The sequence below is a fragment of the Acipenser ruthenus genome, chromosome 1 (assembly GCF_902713425.1).
Source record: "Acipenser ruthenus chromosome 1, fAciRut3.2 maternal haplotype, whole genome shotgun sequence".
In the NCBI taxonomy this organism is placed as follows: Eukaryota; Metazoa; Chordata; class Actinopteri; order Acipenseriformes; family Acipenseridae; genus Acipenser; species Acipenser ruthenus.
The window spans coordinates 67,579,736-67,598,078 of NC_081189.1; the positions used below are offsets into that span (position 1 = coordinate 67,579,736).

An 18,343-nucleotide genomic window follows, 5' to 3' on the forward strand; every position below is an offset into this window, starting at 1 on the left:
ACCACAGAAACAAATGTCAATGTTTAAATTATTTGTTGTATGGGGAAAATATGTGAGTTCTCAGATCTTTTTTTCAAACTTGCATCTACATTGTTTTTTTTTTTTTTTTTCTCAATCTGCTAAACTCAGCTCTGTGGTCAGTCAGCTTTCCATAAATATATTTATATAACTTATGATCTACTATACACCACTTATTCTCTTCAATAACAACAGCTGTTTTGTATTTAAAGGAGTTCCTTTTTCATTTTGTTACTAGATTTGTTAAATTCCTTGTTTAGGCTTGAATTTCTTTCCCCCCACCCATCAGATACTGATTGGATTAATCAAGTGCCAGTCACTTATATAACTGGCCTCTTGCATCAAATTTATACAGAGAAAGACTGAAATTGAGATGTAAGGTTGCCAAGCAACAAAGTCAAACATGCATAAATAGTTACCTAATGTTGCAATCTTGGTGTGGAACAAGCTGTATTTTAGCTACTAAGCTGCTGAATTTACAGCATGACTTCTATTACTTGGAGTTACTTGGTGATGATGGTGTTTTTTTTAATGTACTCACACAAACACCTTACACTGATTTTACTAATACTTACTAACAACAGGTTTTGATTTAGGACATTAACACAAAGTACCTGAGTAACATGTAAGATGCGCAATAAATTGAGAAAACGATAAAAAAAAGACTTGCAGATTAATGTTAGTATAATATATGAAAAACATATATTACACGAAAAAAACTACCTATGGATAATACATGACTAGATTAATGACATTATATTTTTAAATAAACGGACACAAACTAATTTATACTTGAATATTAAAACATTATTATTTTTGTGCGTGTGTTTGGTCACATATGAAAATAGCCGATTCTATGTTGCTGTTAAAAATTGTTATATAGGATGTTCGCAGCATTTAAATTGTGTCAAATTAATTTATTGTGGAAGAAGCTATTGGTACAGCTCCTGAATTCACTGCCTGCCACTTGGTTTGTGATGACGCTGTAACGAGCCTGGATGTAACCCGATCCAACAAGTGAGATCCAGAGATTTTGAGAAACAAGAAAGGACAAGATGGCTGGCTTTGGAATGATAAGTGTTTTTCTTCATTTTTAATTTGTGAAATATTCTCGGCAATTTATGGAAAAGACTTGGAACAATGAAAATATGTATTTTTTTGTTACACTGGGTATGAAAGGGACTAGTTTGACGTGTTGCAGAGTGTGGTTGAAGGTGCTTAATTTTAAAGTTGCCTTTTTTCGCTTCGTTGCTATTATGATGTAGGATTCAGTGTAGCCTACTGTGAAGAGACGTACAAAGTTTTTATTATTATTATTTAATGCAGCGTTTGTGTAATTTGGTCTGCATGCGAGGTACTGTACTTTTGCCAAACGTTTTTTGCCAAAAAAAAAAAATTATTTTGTGTAAAGGAAAACACTTCAACTGTCACTTTCAGATATATATCATCAACAGGAAACACAAAGAAAATAATTGCTACTTTAGTAGCTACAATTTTTTTATTAGATTTTCTGTTCTACATAACACGTTAATCTGTTTACTGTGTGAAGATTTCTAATTAAAGAAGGACAAGATACTGCATGTGCATGTTAAACTAAAAATCAAAGTAAATAAATGCAACATTCCGTGCATTGACAAGTGCGATGAGCTCAAGTCGTGTAACACCTCAGCAGCGGCAGCCCCTGCCTGGTCACAACTCCTCGGGCGCAACTGGTACGACACTGGGCATTAGACAAGACCCAAACGATCGCGGGATGGATATAGAAATGGTTCACCGCCCTAACCGTGGTCCCAGGAGCACCACCGGCACACCTCCCTCTTCCTCCTGCTCCAGACAGGCCTGGAGCCGAGTAAATCCTGGGTTTGAGCCCGAGGAAGAAATGCTGGAGGCGGGCTGGCCTCCTGCGAGCCCTGGGAGGAGGTCGTTGTCCACAGCATCCAGCAGTACAAGCAGCGGGAGTATAGGTTACGTCAGAGGTGGTGGTACACGGGGACCTTCGGGTCTGTGCCCGACCCCTACTGTGGAAATACTGCACCGCCAAGACAGAACTGAGCAAAGTGAATGTGGGAGAAGGATGCTGCAAAAACTTCGAGGTAAGTCAGATTTAGTCGTTTTGGGAGGATTATGTACAGGTCAAAAAGAAAATGTATCTGACGTGTTATTTATAGGACGTCTTTTAGTGCCCATACAACAGGACTGAGGAGGAGGCCAATTCTTTATCCCAAGGTTGCCCATAGTGCCAATATTGATGGTGGGTAAGAAGTGGTAGGGTACAGTCCTTGGCTGGACTGAGAGGAATGTAATTGCAGAGGTGGCAGGTTTTCCAATTGTAATAACAGCTGCGGTATTTTAAAATGTGCTCATGTACCACAATAAAATGTAGCCATTTATTTCCAATAAGCTGCATAACATTACACATTGTGTCCAAAAGTATTTCAGACACATAACTGTATAAATGGGTAATTGTATGTAAAATAATGTGATATCTGTATAATGTGAAATAATGTATAATGTGATATCTTGTAACAATTGTAAGTCGCCCTGGATAAGGGCGTCTGCTAAGAAATAAATAATAATAATAATAACTCTTTCAGTGAATAACACAGTTCCTCTGATGCCAGTTTTTGCTTCATTGGGTCTTCCCTTGGTGGGCATGCAATATTATTATTATTTATTTCTTAACAGACACCCTTATCCAGGGTGACTTACAATTGTTACAAGATATCACATTATTTTTACATACAATTACCCATTTATACAGTTGGGTTTTTACTAGAGCAATCTAGGTAAAGTACCTTGCTCAAGGGTACAGCAGCAGTGTCCCCCACCTGGGATTGAACCCACAACCCTCCGGTAAAGAGTCCAGAGCCCTAACCACTACTCCACACTGCTGCCCAATACCCTATTGGTCATTAATCAAATACTGTGTGTGGTAACATAGCAGGTGCTTTAGGTACAGTATGTGATGCACAGCACTAGATATGTTTTCTGTAATAGGTGAAGATGCCAAGGAGCGGTGTTTTTTATCTACAGGCGATGTTTATACTTGAAGCGTATTCAAGTAGTTTGACTTGGTTTAATATTACATTTTTGATTTAATTTTCAGTCCTGTGGGGAACGAGGCTGATGGAGGATAGCGGTGCAAGCAGAGAAAAGTACCTGAAGAATGTACTGCGGGAGCTGATTACCTACATCATTTTCCTGGTGATACTGTGTATTTGTAAGTATCCCACTATGCTTTGCTTGTGAAAAGTGTGGGGTGAATTGCACAGCTGACTGAAGTGCTCTGTTTATTCACAGTGTACATGCCCCCTCTCCTGGGATTCAGAATTTATCCCTTCCTCCATCTGTACCCATCCATTCATTGTACTCTGAGAAGATGTCCGAAAAGGTGATAATTGATGGTGTACAATGAATGATTTGTGATATGGATATGGTGGGGTCAGTTCAGTTGATCTAAACGGTGGCAGATTTATAAAAACAAACAAAAAAAAACAATTTTTAATAGAATTACACTGGGTATGTTTAGACCCCCATGTTTTTCGCAAATAGGAAATAGCATGAAATATAACTAAATGCAACCTATAAAACAAAATGAAACTAAACTCAGATATAAAATGAAATAAAGCGAAAAATCATTATAAAGCCAACGTTGAGTGGCATTTTTAATTTGGGAGGTTTATACAAAAACTACTTTAAATAAATATACTTGAAATCGTAGTTGTCAAGGCTCAGTCGTTAACATAGACACGGTCTGAAAGGAAACGGAAGCTGTACGCAGTGTTGCCAACTTTTCAGATCTCAAAGTCACCAGATCGGCCTCAGAAAGTCGGAACTTAAAGAGCGAGCGTGCCAATGTCAACCGAAAACGGTTCCCCCGGACTAAATTTCATAGATTAGCCTATTTTGTGTTGTGTTGTGGTACATGAACTAAGCGACAGTGTGAAAGATGCAGTTTATTTATTTTAATAATTTTGATGGCTCTGTAGATATTATTGACATGCTGTTTGTTCTCAGGTGCCAGAATGCCAGCTTATCCAATACCATGATTTATTGTCTCATGTACCCTGTGGTTTGCATTGACTGTGAACGTTTTGTTTTTTTTTTAAAAAAGAAAATGTAGTTATGTTGTATGCTTGCGTTTAATTCTTGATTTGAATATTTGTGCTAGATTAGAGCTCCTTATGAATACATGATAAAAGATCCTAATTTTCTTTCAGAAACCTGCTTTTTGAGTTAATGCTGAATTGTAGATTCTGAAATAAGCCATTTTTTGTGTTTGTTGATTTAATATCATTCATGCTGATTTGCAGTAATAATTTTTGTATCTATTTTATCTTATTGTATTTTTGTAGAGGGCATGGGCAGTATTTACTGTAAATCGGCAGTTCATTAAAAAATATTTGGGGTACTTCAAGTATGTTACTGTTGCTATTGAAAAATGAGGGTAACTAAATTATTGTTCTGTTCTAGGTCTGTTTATGTCAAAATAATAATAAAAAAGGATGTTTAATACATATGTATATAGTTAAAACGTGCTGTATACTTTGTTTTTATTTATATACATCTATTTGAGTTATTATATTAATGTGTATCTGTAATAAAACTAAATAAAACAAATTTTTTAGTGGATACAACGAAATAAAATGAAATTTGAAAAATAAAACAAAAAATAATAAGAAATAAAAAGAATTTCGCAGGGCTTTCGGAATGTTCAATGATTACAGCACGTCCATGTCCCCTTACAGGGAATATTATAATGTTAATGTAATAAATACAGAATTTTACCGGTATTAGGAATGAGAAAAATCAGAATAGTGCATTGTATAGGAATTCCTTTTCTGCATTTTACTGAATCTCTGACTTTTAGAACTTTGTATCTCCACTGAATCAACAATTTAAAAGCCACAAATATTTACTTACAATGTTTAAAAAAAAAAAAAAAAAAAATTCAATTGAATAAGTTAACTTGATTAACCAAGTATTTTCATAGATTCAGGTATGGCTCTCAAATTAAAAAGGTAGGCAGCTGTATGCATAGCAGACCCGAGAATGTGTTGCTTTAGAAAGCTGTAGTGCAGTACATTTCTCTTGCACAAGGGTAGGTGCTGCTCATTTCTTATATAAATATATGGTACACAGATTGTTACCAATCTGGTCTAGTCTTTCATGGTTACAGATGGTTTGTATAGAAAGTAAGAGAGACAGTTTGATACTAAGAACCATATTTGTGTTTTTAAGTTTGCACTACACTATACTTCCTTAACGCATGCCTCTTTATGATTTATGTATGATCTTGGGGACATGCCTTTTAGTGTACAAAGTGTCTGTTTAGGTATTTAAAGAATGCTTCTCCTCTCCACAGTCAACCCCCATGCAGTGTAGATTCATTCTGGAAACAAAAGTAAATATTAACAAACCAGTCAACTGTATAACTTGGGCAGTGGGTATTGACTAGAAAATTATCTTTATTTGTATCTACTGGCCAAAGGAAAGCCAGAGTTGTTGATCTTTTAGAACCCTATTGCACAGTATATCACAGGGTACAAAGTACAACTTTTAATGTTATGAAATCCACATCTACCCCAATATTTGTATGGTGAATACAATTAAAAATCAGCAATGTAGCTTTTTCTGACGTTTGAAAAGTGCATGGCATTCTGGGACACACTCACAGCCAAGTGCAGTTTAGAATTCTTTTTGTTTACATTTTCCAAATTAAATAAAAATACAAATAAAAAAATGGATCATCATAGCTTTTCTTCAGATGCATTTCGAGTGAATACTGTGTTGGTTACAGAGCTGCATGTATTTATCTTTTCACTGCTTTTTAAAAATGTGATACTGTAAATTAAGCTTGTTTTGGGGAAAACATTATTTTTTTCTCTGCCCTTTTGCGCCACTGCACTATAGATGTATTTTCTTCAATGCTGCAAACCAAACTTTATTTATAATATATAAATTACAAATGAACTGTGATTAAACATGAGGGATACACTGCCATATACTGTTTGCATATTACAATGAGATTCTATATACAGTAACTCCTTCACAAGTCTTAGTGTTTTGAGTTGGGTTCAAGCTACTTTTGACTCCCACTGAAAGCTATAAGCTTGCAGTATGGCACCTAACTGCTGTGATATATCTTGAAAGTGCTGGTATTAACATTAGAGTTTTGTTGTATCTGTTTATTTTTATTTATTTATTTCAATGTCTTGCAGTGACATATGGGATGGTGAGCTCCAGCATGTATTATTACACAAAGGTCATGTCACAGCTGTTCCTGGACACTCCTCTATCAAATGACGAGAAGACAAATTTCAAAACTTTGGCTAGTATGGGTGACTTCTGGAAGGTACTGGCTGTTTCATATCTGTGAGGTTCTGGTATTTTGTAGGTCTGCTTCCTGAGAGCAGCAGGAGGAAGTGACACATGCAGATAATGGCTTTCCAAATGAACCCTTCCTGCTCTCCTAATTGATGGAGACCATCTAAGTGATGGTGTTCTTGAATTAGTATGTGGGGCATTTCACAGCTTTGCAAAACAGCCTCCAAAGAAGGGTTTTGCCATGCAGGTGTTAACGCAACTATAAAGCAAATATAAAACAGTACAGTAGAGAAGCTGTGAGCTAGTCTTTATTGAGAGAAGTCTGGGTGAAAGTCTTTGAAACGTGAAAAAAGCTGAATCTTTATTGTAGAACAGTGGTTCCCAACCTTTTTCAATGTAGGATTGTTTCCCATATGTGTCTATGCAAGGCTGTAGCCAGCTATGAGGCACCGAAGGCACAGACCTTGGTTAAAATCATACCAGTAATGTTTATTTAGGCCTTTTACATGTTGCTTTGCCACAAGTAAAAACGCATGTCTCGTTGTATGCACACACTAATTCCCAAGTCCCGCTGATATCTCTGGGCTCTTCAAAGTCTTTACTCATTGCAGACTACAGCGACACCGACTCCATTTTTATTAAAAAGTGCAAGTGCCTCTGATTTTTCATGGCTGGCTATGGCCCTCATATGTATATGTAGAAAGTATTTATATAACATACCTAAAATAATTAGATTCCTAGGCTTGAATCTTCACTACCAGTGCATAAAGGAATGTTGTCATTTTACATTTTGAAAGTTGGCAAATTTCCTATTTCTTTTGTTTAAAAAAGTTTTGACCTAATACACATTTATTCTCAGGGTCTTTATAAGCAATAATGGACACTTCTCTCGATTAATTTCTCAAAATAAATATTTATAAATAAAATAATAGTTAATTCATTCCATTATTATCAGTAATAAGGAAAATAAAACATACCTGACAAATCTGCTTATATCCACTCTTGATATTTACAAATGTTGTAAAAACATATGTATTAAAACACGAGACAGAATAATGTTCTAATATAACTAGAAGTCAAGTACATCCGATTTACAGGGTTCTCAGGTTTTTTCTTAGCTGTAAACAAGTTCTTGTGACATATTTTGTTTCTCTGTGCTGTTGAAAATGTCTCTGCCCTTTAAAAATGAAAGGCCCTGCTCAGTGACATCACATGAAAAAACAAACAAGCAGGCAATGAAATTATATTAGTGTCCTATGATATGCGTTAACAAGCTGTACTGCAAATTATGGTGGCCCAGCAAGTCAAAGAAACAAAGTGTTTTTTCTTGTGTTTACCCGATCACAGGCCCAGAATGACACTTCAGTATGATCGTGTTTACATGATCACAAGCTGTCTGTTCTGTTGCTTAGAACTGCGTAAACCGAATTTTGGGAGTTGTTTGCGGACCACAGGTTGGGAACCACTGTTGTAGACCAAATAAACCCTATTTAAAAAAAGCAAACATGATTGTATTTTTTAAAATTACATTTATGAGGTGGGGAAAAACCTCAACACGGAACTGCGTTGCTCATTGTGCTCTCTTTCCAGTTCGCAGAAGGCCCATTACTAGGTGGCCTGTATTGGGATGCCTGGTATAATAACAAAACCCTGCCAGAGAACCAGAGTTTCATCTACTATGAGAACCTGCTTCTGGGTGTACCTCGCTTAAGACAGCTAAAAGTGAGGAACGAGTCGTGTGCGATCCATGAAGACTTGAGGGATGAAATCCAGGATTGTTACAACATGTATTCGATGGGAAATGAGGACACCTCTCCGTTTGGTCTTTTAAGTGGAACTGCGTGAGTACCAGTTTTTAGGACTGGAAAAAATATATCAATCTGATCTATTTGAACTGTTACAAAACATTGCACTGTATATTGTAAGCAATATCATGTACTATGGTTCCTCTAATTGTTGAAGCATTGTGGAAAAATTTGTATTTGTTATATGACCCAGAGACTCGCCACACATGCTCGCTTGGGTTCTTTTCCCTTCCGAATCACGACCCAACACACAGAATTTGAATTTTGAGCACTGATGCACACTTTTAATTATACAAAATAAATAAAACAAAAACACCTAGCTCCTTCAGAGCACTAACTATACATTCGTCAGGAACCTACTCTAACGAAGCCAGACAGCTAAGCTGTTTACCGGCTGAAACAAAAACATAGTTTTTTTTTTAAAGTTGAACACAAACACAACAAAAAGGTTTCACACAGTACCGTTTGTATTTTATGGTTGAAAACACCATCAACCAGGCCCTCCACACAGCAGCATCCCTGAAGGGACTGGCTGTTCTCTTTATATACCCTGCACCTGGCTCTAATTCACAATAATCGCCAGGTGCAGGTGATAATTAACTAATAAAACAATTAAATTAGGGCTTTTCAGCCTGTGTCCTTCTGGGAGGTGTAGTCCTGTGTTCTCCACCGGACTACACTTTCTTAGTTACAAGAAATAATTTACTGCACTTAGCTGCTTGAAGCTATTGATGATTGTGAGGGGTAGCAGTGGTAAGACTAACAGAAAATTAATCTTTTGAAATGGTCTTAAAAAAACCCTGAATTGCTTAAATTATATATAGATTTTATGAAATAACTTTTTTTTTTAAGGGCTTCTGAATAACACCGTGTAACAATTTTTTATTTTTTTTTGGTTCCTGGGTAGTAAATGTTATTTCCTAATTGCTTATGCCTCAAAAGTATAGAAAATGGCTATTATTCCCCACAAACTTTGCTTTTGTGACCAGGACAGTGATATTTTGAAATTTACCTATTTTCCAGAACATTCCAGATAGATTCAGTGCTGAGTAAACTTGGAGTAACTTCTAGAACTTTCTAGAGCTTTCCAGTAATATAAATAGTAGTATAAATACAGGGGCCTTAAGCCCACCAGTTCAGTTTAGTTCCAGCTGCCTAAGTGGATACATATCTGCATTTTTCTGAGATGGCATCAAGGTCATAGGAGACTTCAAAATGGTGGCATTCCTGATGGGTCTCCAAGGCGGTTTTACCAAGTTTCCCTGCTATCTTTGCCTTTGGGACAGCAGGGACACCAAGGCGCACTACCACAGGCGGGACTGGCCACAGCAGACCGAGTTCTCTGTGGGGAGGAACAACGTCAAGTGGGAGCCACTGGTGGACCCCCGGAAGGTGCTGATGCCACCACTGCACATCAAATTGGGCCTTATGAAACAATTTGTCAGAGCTCTAGATAAGGAGTCGGCAGCCTTCAAGTACCTTCAAGACTTCTTCCCTAAGCTGTCTGAGGCAAAGGTCAAAGCCGGTGTCTTCGTCGGACCACAGATAAAGAAGATCCTGGAGTGCAATGAATTCCCCAAGAAGCTCACTAGTAAGGAGAAAGCGGCTTGGAACAGCTTTGGTCGCAGTGGTTCGGGGCTTCCTGGGCAATCACAAGGCCGAAAACTATGTGGAGCTGGTTGAGACTCTGGTGAAGAACTACGGCACAATAGGCTGTAGGATGTCCCTCAAAGTCCATATCCTTGATGCTCATCTTGATAAATTCAAGGAGAACATGGGAGCGTACTCGGAGGAGCAAGGCGAGCGCTTCCACCAGGATATACTGGACTTTGAACGCCGCTATCAAGGACAGTATAACGAGAACATGATGGGAGACTACATTTGGGGGCTGATTCGTGAAAGTGATTTACAGTATAATCGTAAATCTCGAAAAACTACTCACTTCTAAATCTTTTGTAGTCATTTTTGCATTACTTTAGTATAAATACATGTTAATTTGGATTCATATGTTGTTTTTTTCTGACTTTATGTGAACGAAGACACAAATTTGCCCGTTTTCTCATTGGAAATAGGTAAATCTCAAAATATCACTGTCCTGGTCACAAAAGCAAAGTTTGTGGGGAATAATAGCCATTTTCTTTACTTTTGAGGCATAAGCAATTAGGAAATAACACTTACTACCCAGGAACAAAAATTGTGTTACATAGTGTAATGTATCGTATGTACAGTAAGATGGTGATAACAATTTACTAGCACCAGCCAATCGCATTGCTTATATTTCCTTGAATTTATTAATCTGATTAGCCTGCAAATTAAAAAGCCTAAAACCTTTTTTTTTTTTTTTTAAATCAACAGCTGGACTTATGCTAAAGAAGAGGATTTGAATGGAAGCCATCACTGGGGTCTGATCACTACCTATAGTGGCGGGGGCTACTATCTGGACCTCTCACGGACCAGAGAAAAGACAGCTGCAAAAGTGAAAACACTTAAAGAGAACCTGTGGTTGGACAGAGGAACCCGCGTGGTGTTCATTGATTTCTCGGTTTACAATGCCAATATCAATCTCTTTTGTGTTGTCAGGTACAGTGTATATTACAAGTAAGAATTTGGTACCGTTTTGTGCATGAGTGAGTTCTTGAACAAAAAAAGGGTGGCAGTAAAGTCAATAATAAAGCCACATTCTTAAATAGCTACTCATCCTTTTTCACCATGTCTTTTATTAAGACTGATCTGATACTGTGATGTTTTTGAAATATCTATGGTATACCAATGGAGGTATATGCTTTTAAAGAGACATTAATGTGCCGGTATCCTAAGGGGCTGTACATTAACAATCTTCAATATGAATAGTCCCTTCCCTTTATACTGTGTCATAGGGGTTTTGGTCAGGATTCATACTTAATATCATGTGCATCTTTTTTATAGGATGGTGGTGGAGTTTCCTGCCACTGGTGGCACTGTTACCTCTTGGCAGTTTCAGACTGTGAAACTGATCCGCTACGTATCCAACTTTGACTACTTCGTAGCTGCTTGCGAGATCGCTTTCTGTCTTTTTATCCTCTACTATATGGTGGAGGAGATCCTGGAAATACGTATTCATAGACTCTATTACTTCAGGAGCCTCTGGAACTGCCTGGACATTCTTATCATTGTGGTAAGTGGTGTAGCTGCAGTCAGACCATGTGACCTACAGAACAGGATGCAGAGGTCGCATTTAGCGTTGTATTTGGAATATCATAAATTGATGTTAAAAAGACTAGTGAAGAACCAGAAGTAACAAGGGGGACCAGTAAAATGTTAACGAAGCACCACTTTTAACTTGAAATTACCTAATGTGTGGAAGCTTTTAAAGAAATGCACTGGATAAAAAAGCTGGTTAAATGGATGTTGAAACTTCAAATTTTTTGTTTTTTTTACAGCTTTCTCTTGCGGCTATTGTTATTAATATATACCGGACATCTACTGTGAAGGCTGTTCTGAAGTACCTTTTGGAAAATCAGGAGACTTTCCCGAACTTTGAGCAGCTTACTTCCTTGCAGATCCAGTTCAACAACCTGGCAGCAGTGATTGTGTTCTTCTCCTGGGTTAAGGTATGTATTTGGTTTGGCTGTCTAATACATACTTCCATAATACTGTTCAAATTGTACTTAAGTTGTATAAGTACCTCTATAGGAACACTATGTGAGCAAACTTCTGCAATTTCATTGCAGCTGAAGTAGACCAAATTCCATATGTAGAAGAGAAAAGCTATTAAAAATCCACCTCAAAGTATTGTATGGTGTTTAATCAATTTTACTATTATAATTTACCATGCTGTTTCTATACTTGGTCATATGCATGGTCTTATGTATTAATCCAAATCAGAAATTGCATTCCAACAGTAAAAGTCGATCTGCTAATTTGCATTCTTGTACAGTTGTAAATCAATTGCTTTTAAAGAGCTTTTATCACAAAATATATTAAATGAAATACTGTAAATGAAATATATTTATATTACTGAAATATTAATGGAATACTGTTTTCTTTAATTTCCTTTGTCCACAGCTCTTTAAATTTATTAACTTTAACAAAACAATGAGTCAGTTATCTTCCACCATGTCTCGTTGTGCCAAGGATGTCATTGGCTTTGCCATCATGTTCTTCATCATATTCTTGGCTTATGCCCAGCTGGCATATCTTGTGTTTGGAACCCAAGTAGATGACTTCAGTACATTCCAGGCCTGCATGTAAGTAGCTGTAACAGATAACAGAGTTGCCTAGAGACTCCCGGGATAAGTTTTTACACAAAACTGTATTTATATCTTAACTGACAATCTATATTGGCAGTATTTTTACAGGGTATCATTTAAGACTCCCATTACACCGCAATTAAAGCTTAGTTAATTTAGTTAATTAGACACACATCACTCCTGACAGTTTAACAATTTAAAACTATTTCCTGTTTTTATGTACTTGTTGATATTACAATAATATTAAGACATTTAAGGTTCTAAATGACATGGTATAAAATGGTGGTTCCGCATTTCTTGTTCTGTATTTCAGATTCACGCAGTTCCGCATTATTCTAGGTGATTTTGATTTTGCTAAAATTGAAGAAGCAAACAGAATTTTGGGGCCAATTTACTTTACAACATTTGTCTTCTTCATTTTCTTCATTCTTCTGGTGAGCATTTCATTTTTCATCCCTCTGTTTATAATACACACCTCCACACATTTGCTAATGTTCTTTTGTCTTTTAAATGTTGTTGTGGATTTTTTCAGCTATCCTTGATTTGAGATTCTGTGGGGTGCTGCAAAAGTAATACTGCATGTGTGTAACAGGGCTCAGTAAACATATATTAAAATCTCTTTTTTTGGCAGAACATGTTTTTGGCCATTATTAATGACACCTATTCAGAAGTAAAAGCTGACATGGCCCAACAGAAATCAGAAATGGAACTTGCTGATCTCATTAAAAAGGTATTTAGGGCACAAAGTGTTGACCACCACTGTACTTTTTTTTTTGTCATGAAACTGCTGATTAAAGAAACTGTCATTTTAGTAACTTGGATATAGGGTTTTAATGATACAGCTTTCTGTTCTGTAAAAATAAATAAATACACAATAGAGTAAATAACCTTGAGCTTACATTATCCAGTCAATCTACTGTGAACATAATAATAATAATAATAATAATAATAATAATAATAATAATAATTTAAGCTGTGCTTCTAGGTGGAAATACAGGTTCCTATTATTTCACAGCTGCTTGAAGTGATTTGAGAGGTTTGATTCCTGTGTGCTGTTGTTAAATAGGGATGTAACAAGGCCATGGTTAAACTCCGGCTTAAGAAAACCACCGTTGATGACATTTCGGAGAGCCTTCGACAGGCGGGAGGAAAGCTCAACTTTGATGAACTGCGCCAGGATCTTAAAGGGTATGTGCATAGTGATGTCCATAAGGCCTGTGTGTGCACTGCTTGGAACATCTCAGTACATTTACAGAATAACTGCCCTGGGATGACTTATTTTAAGTACAGTAAAAACCGTTGTATAAGTCGATTTTCCAGGCAATTTTGCTGGGCCCTTAAAAGGGGGGAGTGACTAATACACCAGTGCGACGTATGCACCGGTGTGTCTTTATACTAAACTACTGTACCAGCGCCACAATGCGATTACTACAGCCACGGTTATTATGGCTCACACAAACTTAACTGTCAACAATCCGATTTATTTTTTCAGGATCTACAGCTGTCAGGTCATGTTGCTAGGTAGAAACACAAAACCACTGTTCTCATTAAAAGTTTTCATTTGTTACTTTCAATACCCTTAGTCATTTTGAATGTTAAACACAAGCTTTCAGGCTCTTGACTGACCTCCTCTTGACCCAGAGGCGTATACGTGGAGGACAAAAAAATAGTGGTTAAAGTTACCAATCTTTGGAATATGAAAACGTCACAGCTATACTGCTTCACTGTTAACACAATAGCTGTCAATCTATATGAATTTCCTTATTGCCACCCTCCCGAGCCTGATTTGTCAGACTAAACCCGCCCCTGGAATCCATAGCAAACAGCTATTGGTTAGAAAGCCGAGTAAACTTATCAAACCTTCCGTTCGTTGTAACTGCAGTGCTATAATTATGCATGTGTCTGTCTTTGAGACTGGATAAAGTAGGACAAACTTAAATATGGCGAAAGAAAAACAAGCTGAAAAAAGAGGAACGTGTTTATTGCCAGATGTAGAAAACAGTTTGTTTGAATGGAGTACAGTACTTTGAATAACTTTAATACAGGTGTGGGCAATTCAGGTCCTGGAGGGCCTGTGTCCCTCCTGGTTTTTGTTCCAACTGTACCCTAAATTAATTAATTGGACCAGTTAAGCTTCTAATAAGATGGTGCACTGTTTAGTTTATTATTATTTTTTTCTTTTTTAATTGATGCACTGTTTAATACTTTTCTTTTAAATTTGAATTAATACCATGAATTTGTAAAAGCCAATGCAGTTGGAACTATTGTCTAAGTATGGTTTTGGAAAAAATGTTCAGTAAACAAAGAAGTTATGTTCTTGAACTTGTTTGGGTACTTGATAAGCTAAAATAAAACAGGTTAATACAGATGCGACGTGGGGTGTAGAACTTGATTTTAGGCTCTGTTAATTATTACTTTTTAAATCCATTCAAGAACAATTTGTCAGTGATTCACACTGTTACTACTGGAATTTACAGGACTGTAGTAGTATTATATCCATATTTTGATGTATTTCGACATTGCATTTAAATTTACTTGAAACAATTATTTAGAAATTTTGACACACAGAATAGTTTCTAGCAGTTTAAACTAAAAACAAAAAACAACACTGCAAAATTATTAATGGAATAAAATGTTGCAAACAAGGGTTATTGCAAAACTAAACCTGTGTATCTTTCATTATTTATCAGTCTTGAGCAAGTAGGGAAAAAAAACAAACAATTGAATAAAGTATTTTAAAAACAAAAAAAGTGTTTTCCTAAAATTGAAGTCTCAAAAAGGTGGGAGCGACTTTAACGCCAGTGCGACCTATACAACAATTTTTACGGTAGTTTGAAAAAAATGTATAAAATAAATAACTTCTAGTATAGATAACTTTACTGGTCTGCTGCTTTGAGTAGAATAATCTTTCCTTTATAAAACTGTGTACCTTCTGTAGTATTGAGAGAATAGGATAATTGTTCATCTATTTAACTTACAGTTCTCTCCCAGCAATTTAAAGGATTTACACGCTAGTTTAAGACAATGCCCTTTATTATTACCTTCTTAGGAATTACCATTCATTTTATTCAGTAGTAAAGCTGTGACAGACTGGTTGGTTTGATAGGCTTTTTAATATTTTGAAATTAATCAGAAGAATTTAAACAATATTTTAGGTTTCCTTGGATAAATAAATCGACTCATTGAATAACTGTTTCTACAGTATATGCAAATTACTATATCATTTTTTGTACATGATCATATTGTATCAGGAATGAGAAATACAAAAAAGTGTTAGATGTATTTGTTTGTTTGTATAATGTGCAGAAAAGGCCACACAGATGCTGAGATTGAAGCCATTTTTGCTAAATATGATCAAGATGGAGATCAAGAGCTGACGGAACATGAACACCAACAAATGAGAGATGACTTGGAGAAGGAACGAGTGAGTGATCTCCACTTGCATGCATTGTACTATTTTCTCCTCACTGTACATTATGTTGTATTTCTTGAACATAAAATAACTTTTTAATGTGGCTGGTTGATCAATACACATTCATCATTGTATTTATTTATTTATTGATTTATTTGTTTGTTTTTAAGTGAGACAATATCGTATCATGTTGCCACCTAAACTTTATAAATAGCTTTCTAGTCATAAAGAGTGGAAGAAAATGACCTGGGTAGTGAAAGTGGTATGACTCGTTAGATCAGGCCTGACTACCTCCCTGCCCTGTGCGTGCTGCAGGAGGATCTGGACCTGGAAAGGAGCTCGTTGCCCCGGCCAGTCAGTGGACGCAGCTTTCCCCGCAGCCTGGACGACTCCGAGGAGGACGATGATGAGGACAGCGGCCACAGCTCCCGCAGGAGAGGCAGCAGCTCCAGTGGAGTCTCCTATGAGGAATTCCAGGTGTAAGTTCAGCTTCAGTTCTACTGCATTCACTTGACAACGGGTACAGTGCTTTATTTGTGAATATAGTACATAAGTGTTTGAAGCGCCTTTTTTTCCTCGTACAAATTAAATTAACTTTAACACAAAACACTGAATGATTAATGTTGGACTGTGCTTTAACAATGTAGAATTATGACATTTGTTTATTAGGCTGGTTAGACGTGTGGATCGTATGGAGCATTCGATCGGAAGTATTGTGTCCAAAATAGATGCTGTGATTGTAAAGCTTGAAGCAATGGAGCGAGCCAAACTGAAGAGAAGGGATGTGCTTGGCAGACTTCTGGATGGGGTCATTGAGGTAAGCTTGTGTCACAACATGAAAAGAAAAGCATGTACCTTTTGTCTTGCTATCCCCCACCAGAACATAAGAATGTCACACTTTACAGTTTTATATACATGTAGAGAACTTCTGATTTATTTGTCATGAAATTTAGTTGACATTCTTTAACACAAATTATTGAGAGTATCAGTATCTGTGGATATTAGCAGAGGCCTGCCCATCTGTGTCTATGTATGTACATGTTTCCCTTTTTACTTTCATGCATGGGATATTGAAAATAACTGAAAAAAAGTAGTTTGGACACTTAATAAATAGATTTTTCATTGAAAATATTCTTGCGTCTTCCATATCTCCCCAGATAAAGAGAACTGCTTTTCCAAATGGGATAAAACTTGGTTACGACATTCTTTACCACAAATTTATTGAGTATCATAATATAAGGATATATGCTGTGTGTGACACATCTGCATTGAAGATGATCAGAAGGTTATGGTGATCTGCTTTGTCAGAGCTGTAATTTTGTATTCGCAGACGTGGCAGGATTTACTGTATGTTGCCCACATACTTGTTGCAGGATCATCCTGAAAACAAATGTTTGCCACCTGTCACTGAAAATATATATTAGTCTGAACAGATAATCCACTAGTCACAACCTGTCCACAGGTGTGTGGTGTGTTGTGTGGTCCAGTGGTTAAAGAAATGGGCTTGTAACCAGGAGGTCCCTGGTTCAAATCCCACCTTAGCCACTGACTCATTGTGTGACCCTGAGCAAGTCACTTAACCTCCTTGTGCTCCCTCTTTCAGGTGAGATGTAGTTGTAAATGACTCTGCAGCCAATGCATAGTTCACACACCCTAGTCTCTGTAAGTCGCCTTGGATAAAGGCGTCTGCTAAATAAACAAATAATAATAATAATAATCTCAAGTTACAAAAGTTAAATAGAGACTTAGAAATGAAGTTTCATGTGTCGGTATCAAACACTTTTACGTCTTGTCACAGCTTATTGCAAACTACTGTCACACTTCAGAGTTTTAGGTATATCTAGAGTATTGTACCACTTGCTCAGTTTTGGTAAAGCCTCTGTGTCCATCTGTTTAAGTCACACTCACATTTTTACATATGCTCTGTATCTAGTGAATTGCTTATCCAATTGTGAAGAAGCTCACTAATGATGTTCTTTAGCATGTTATTGAGAGTATCATAATTTGGGGGTATGTCTGTATTAACAGTCGTCACTGATACGCTTGTTGTAATTGCAGGACTGAGAATACGTGTTGCTTGGATTGATTAGAATAAAGCCTGTTGATGCTGGTGTGCAAGTCTTTTGATCCTTATTCCCTTTCTCTGGGGCTTTTTAACAGTAACGCAGTCGACTACCAGATCTAATCAAATCTCCATCCCTGATTTTGTATTTATTTGGTTTTTTTTGCCACAGGACGAGCGACTAGGGCGTGACAATGAGATCCACCGGGAGCAGATGGAGCGACTGGTACGAGAGGAGCTGGAGCGCTGGGAGTCTGATGACACAGTGTCCCAGATGAGCCATCGTCTGGGGACCCCGCTGGGTGGGAATGGACAACCCCGTTCGCGCAGCTCCCGGCCCTCCTCCTCGCAGTCCATAGAGGGTCTGGAGGGAGCAGGAAGTGCGGGCAGCCATGTGTAACCTAGCAACCCAACAGGAACCTCAAGGGGGTGCTGCTGAATTAACTTGCAGTGAGCCGGGGAGAGTGGTGAAAAGAAAGGGGTATAAAAC

General features: G+C 37.2%; 1 protein-coding gene across 1 annotated transcript; it reads left to right on the top strand.

Annotated features, from left to right (window-relative positions):
• Window positions 1–961: 961 nt before the first annotated feature.
• LOC117421050 (polycystin-2-like) lies at window positions 962–18,342 on the top strand. The gene is made up of 15 exons (XM_034034926.3): window positions 962–2,111; window positions 3,125–3,238; window positions 6,240–6,373; window positions 7,936–8,186; window positions 10,506–10,730; window positions 11,076–11,304; window positions 11,570–11,740; window positions 12,195–12,376; window positions 12,693–12,813; window positions 13,011–13,109; window positions 13,446–13,567; window positions 15,686–15,803; window positions 16,107–16,270; window positions 16,461–16,608; window positions 18,026–18,342. Exons 1-15 carry the CDS (start codon window positions 1,661–1,663, stop codon window positions 18,251–18,253), a joined length of 2,757 nt encoding a protein of 918 aa, XP_033890817.3. The 5' UTR covers window positions 962–1,660; the 3' UTR covers window positions 18,254–18,342.
• Window position 18,343: the final 1 nt, after the last annotated feature.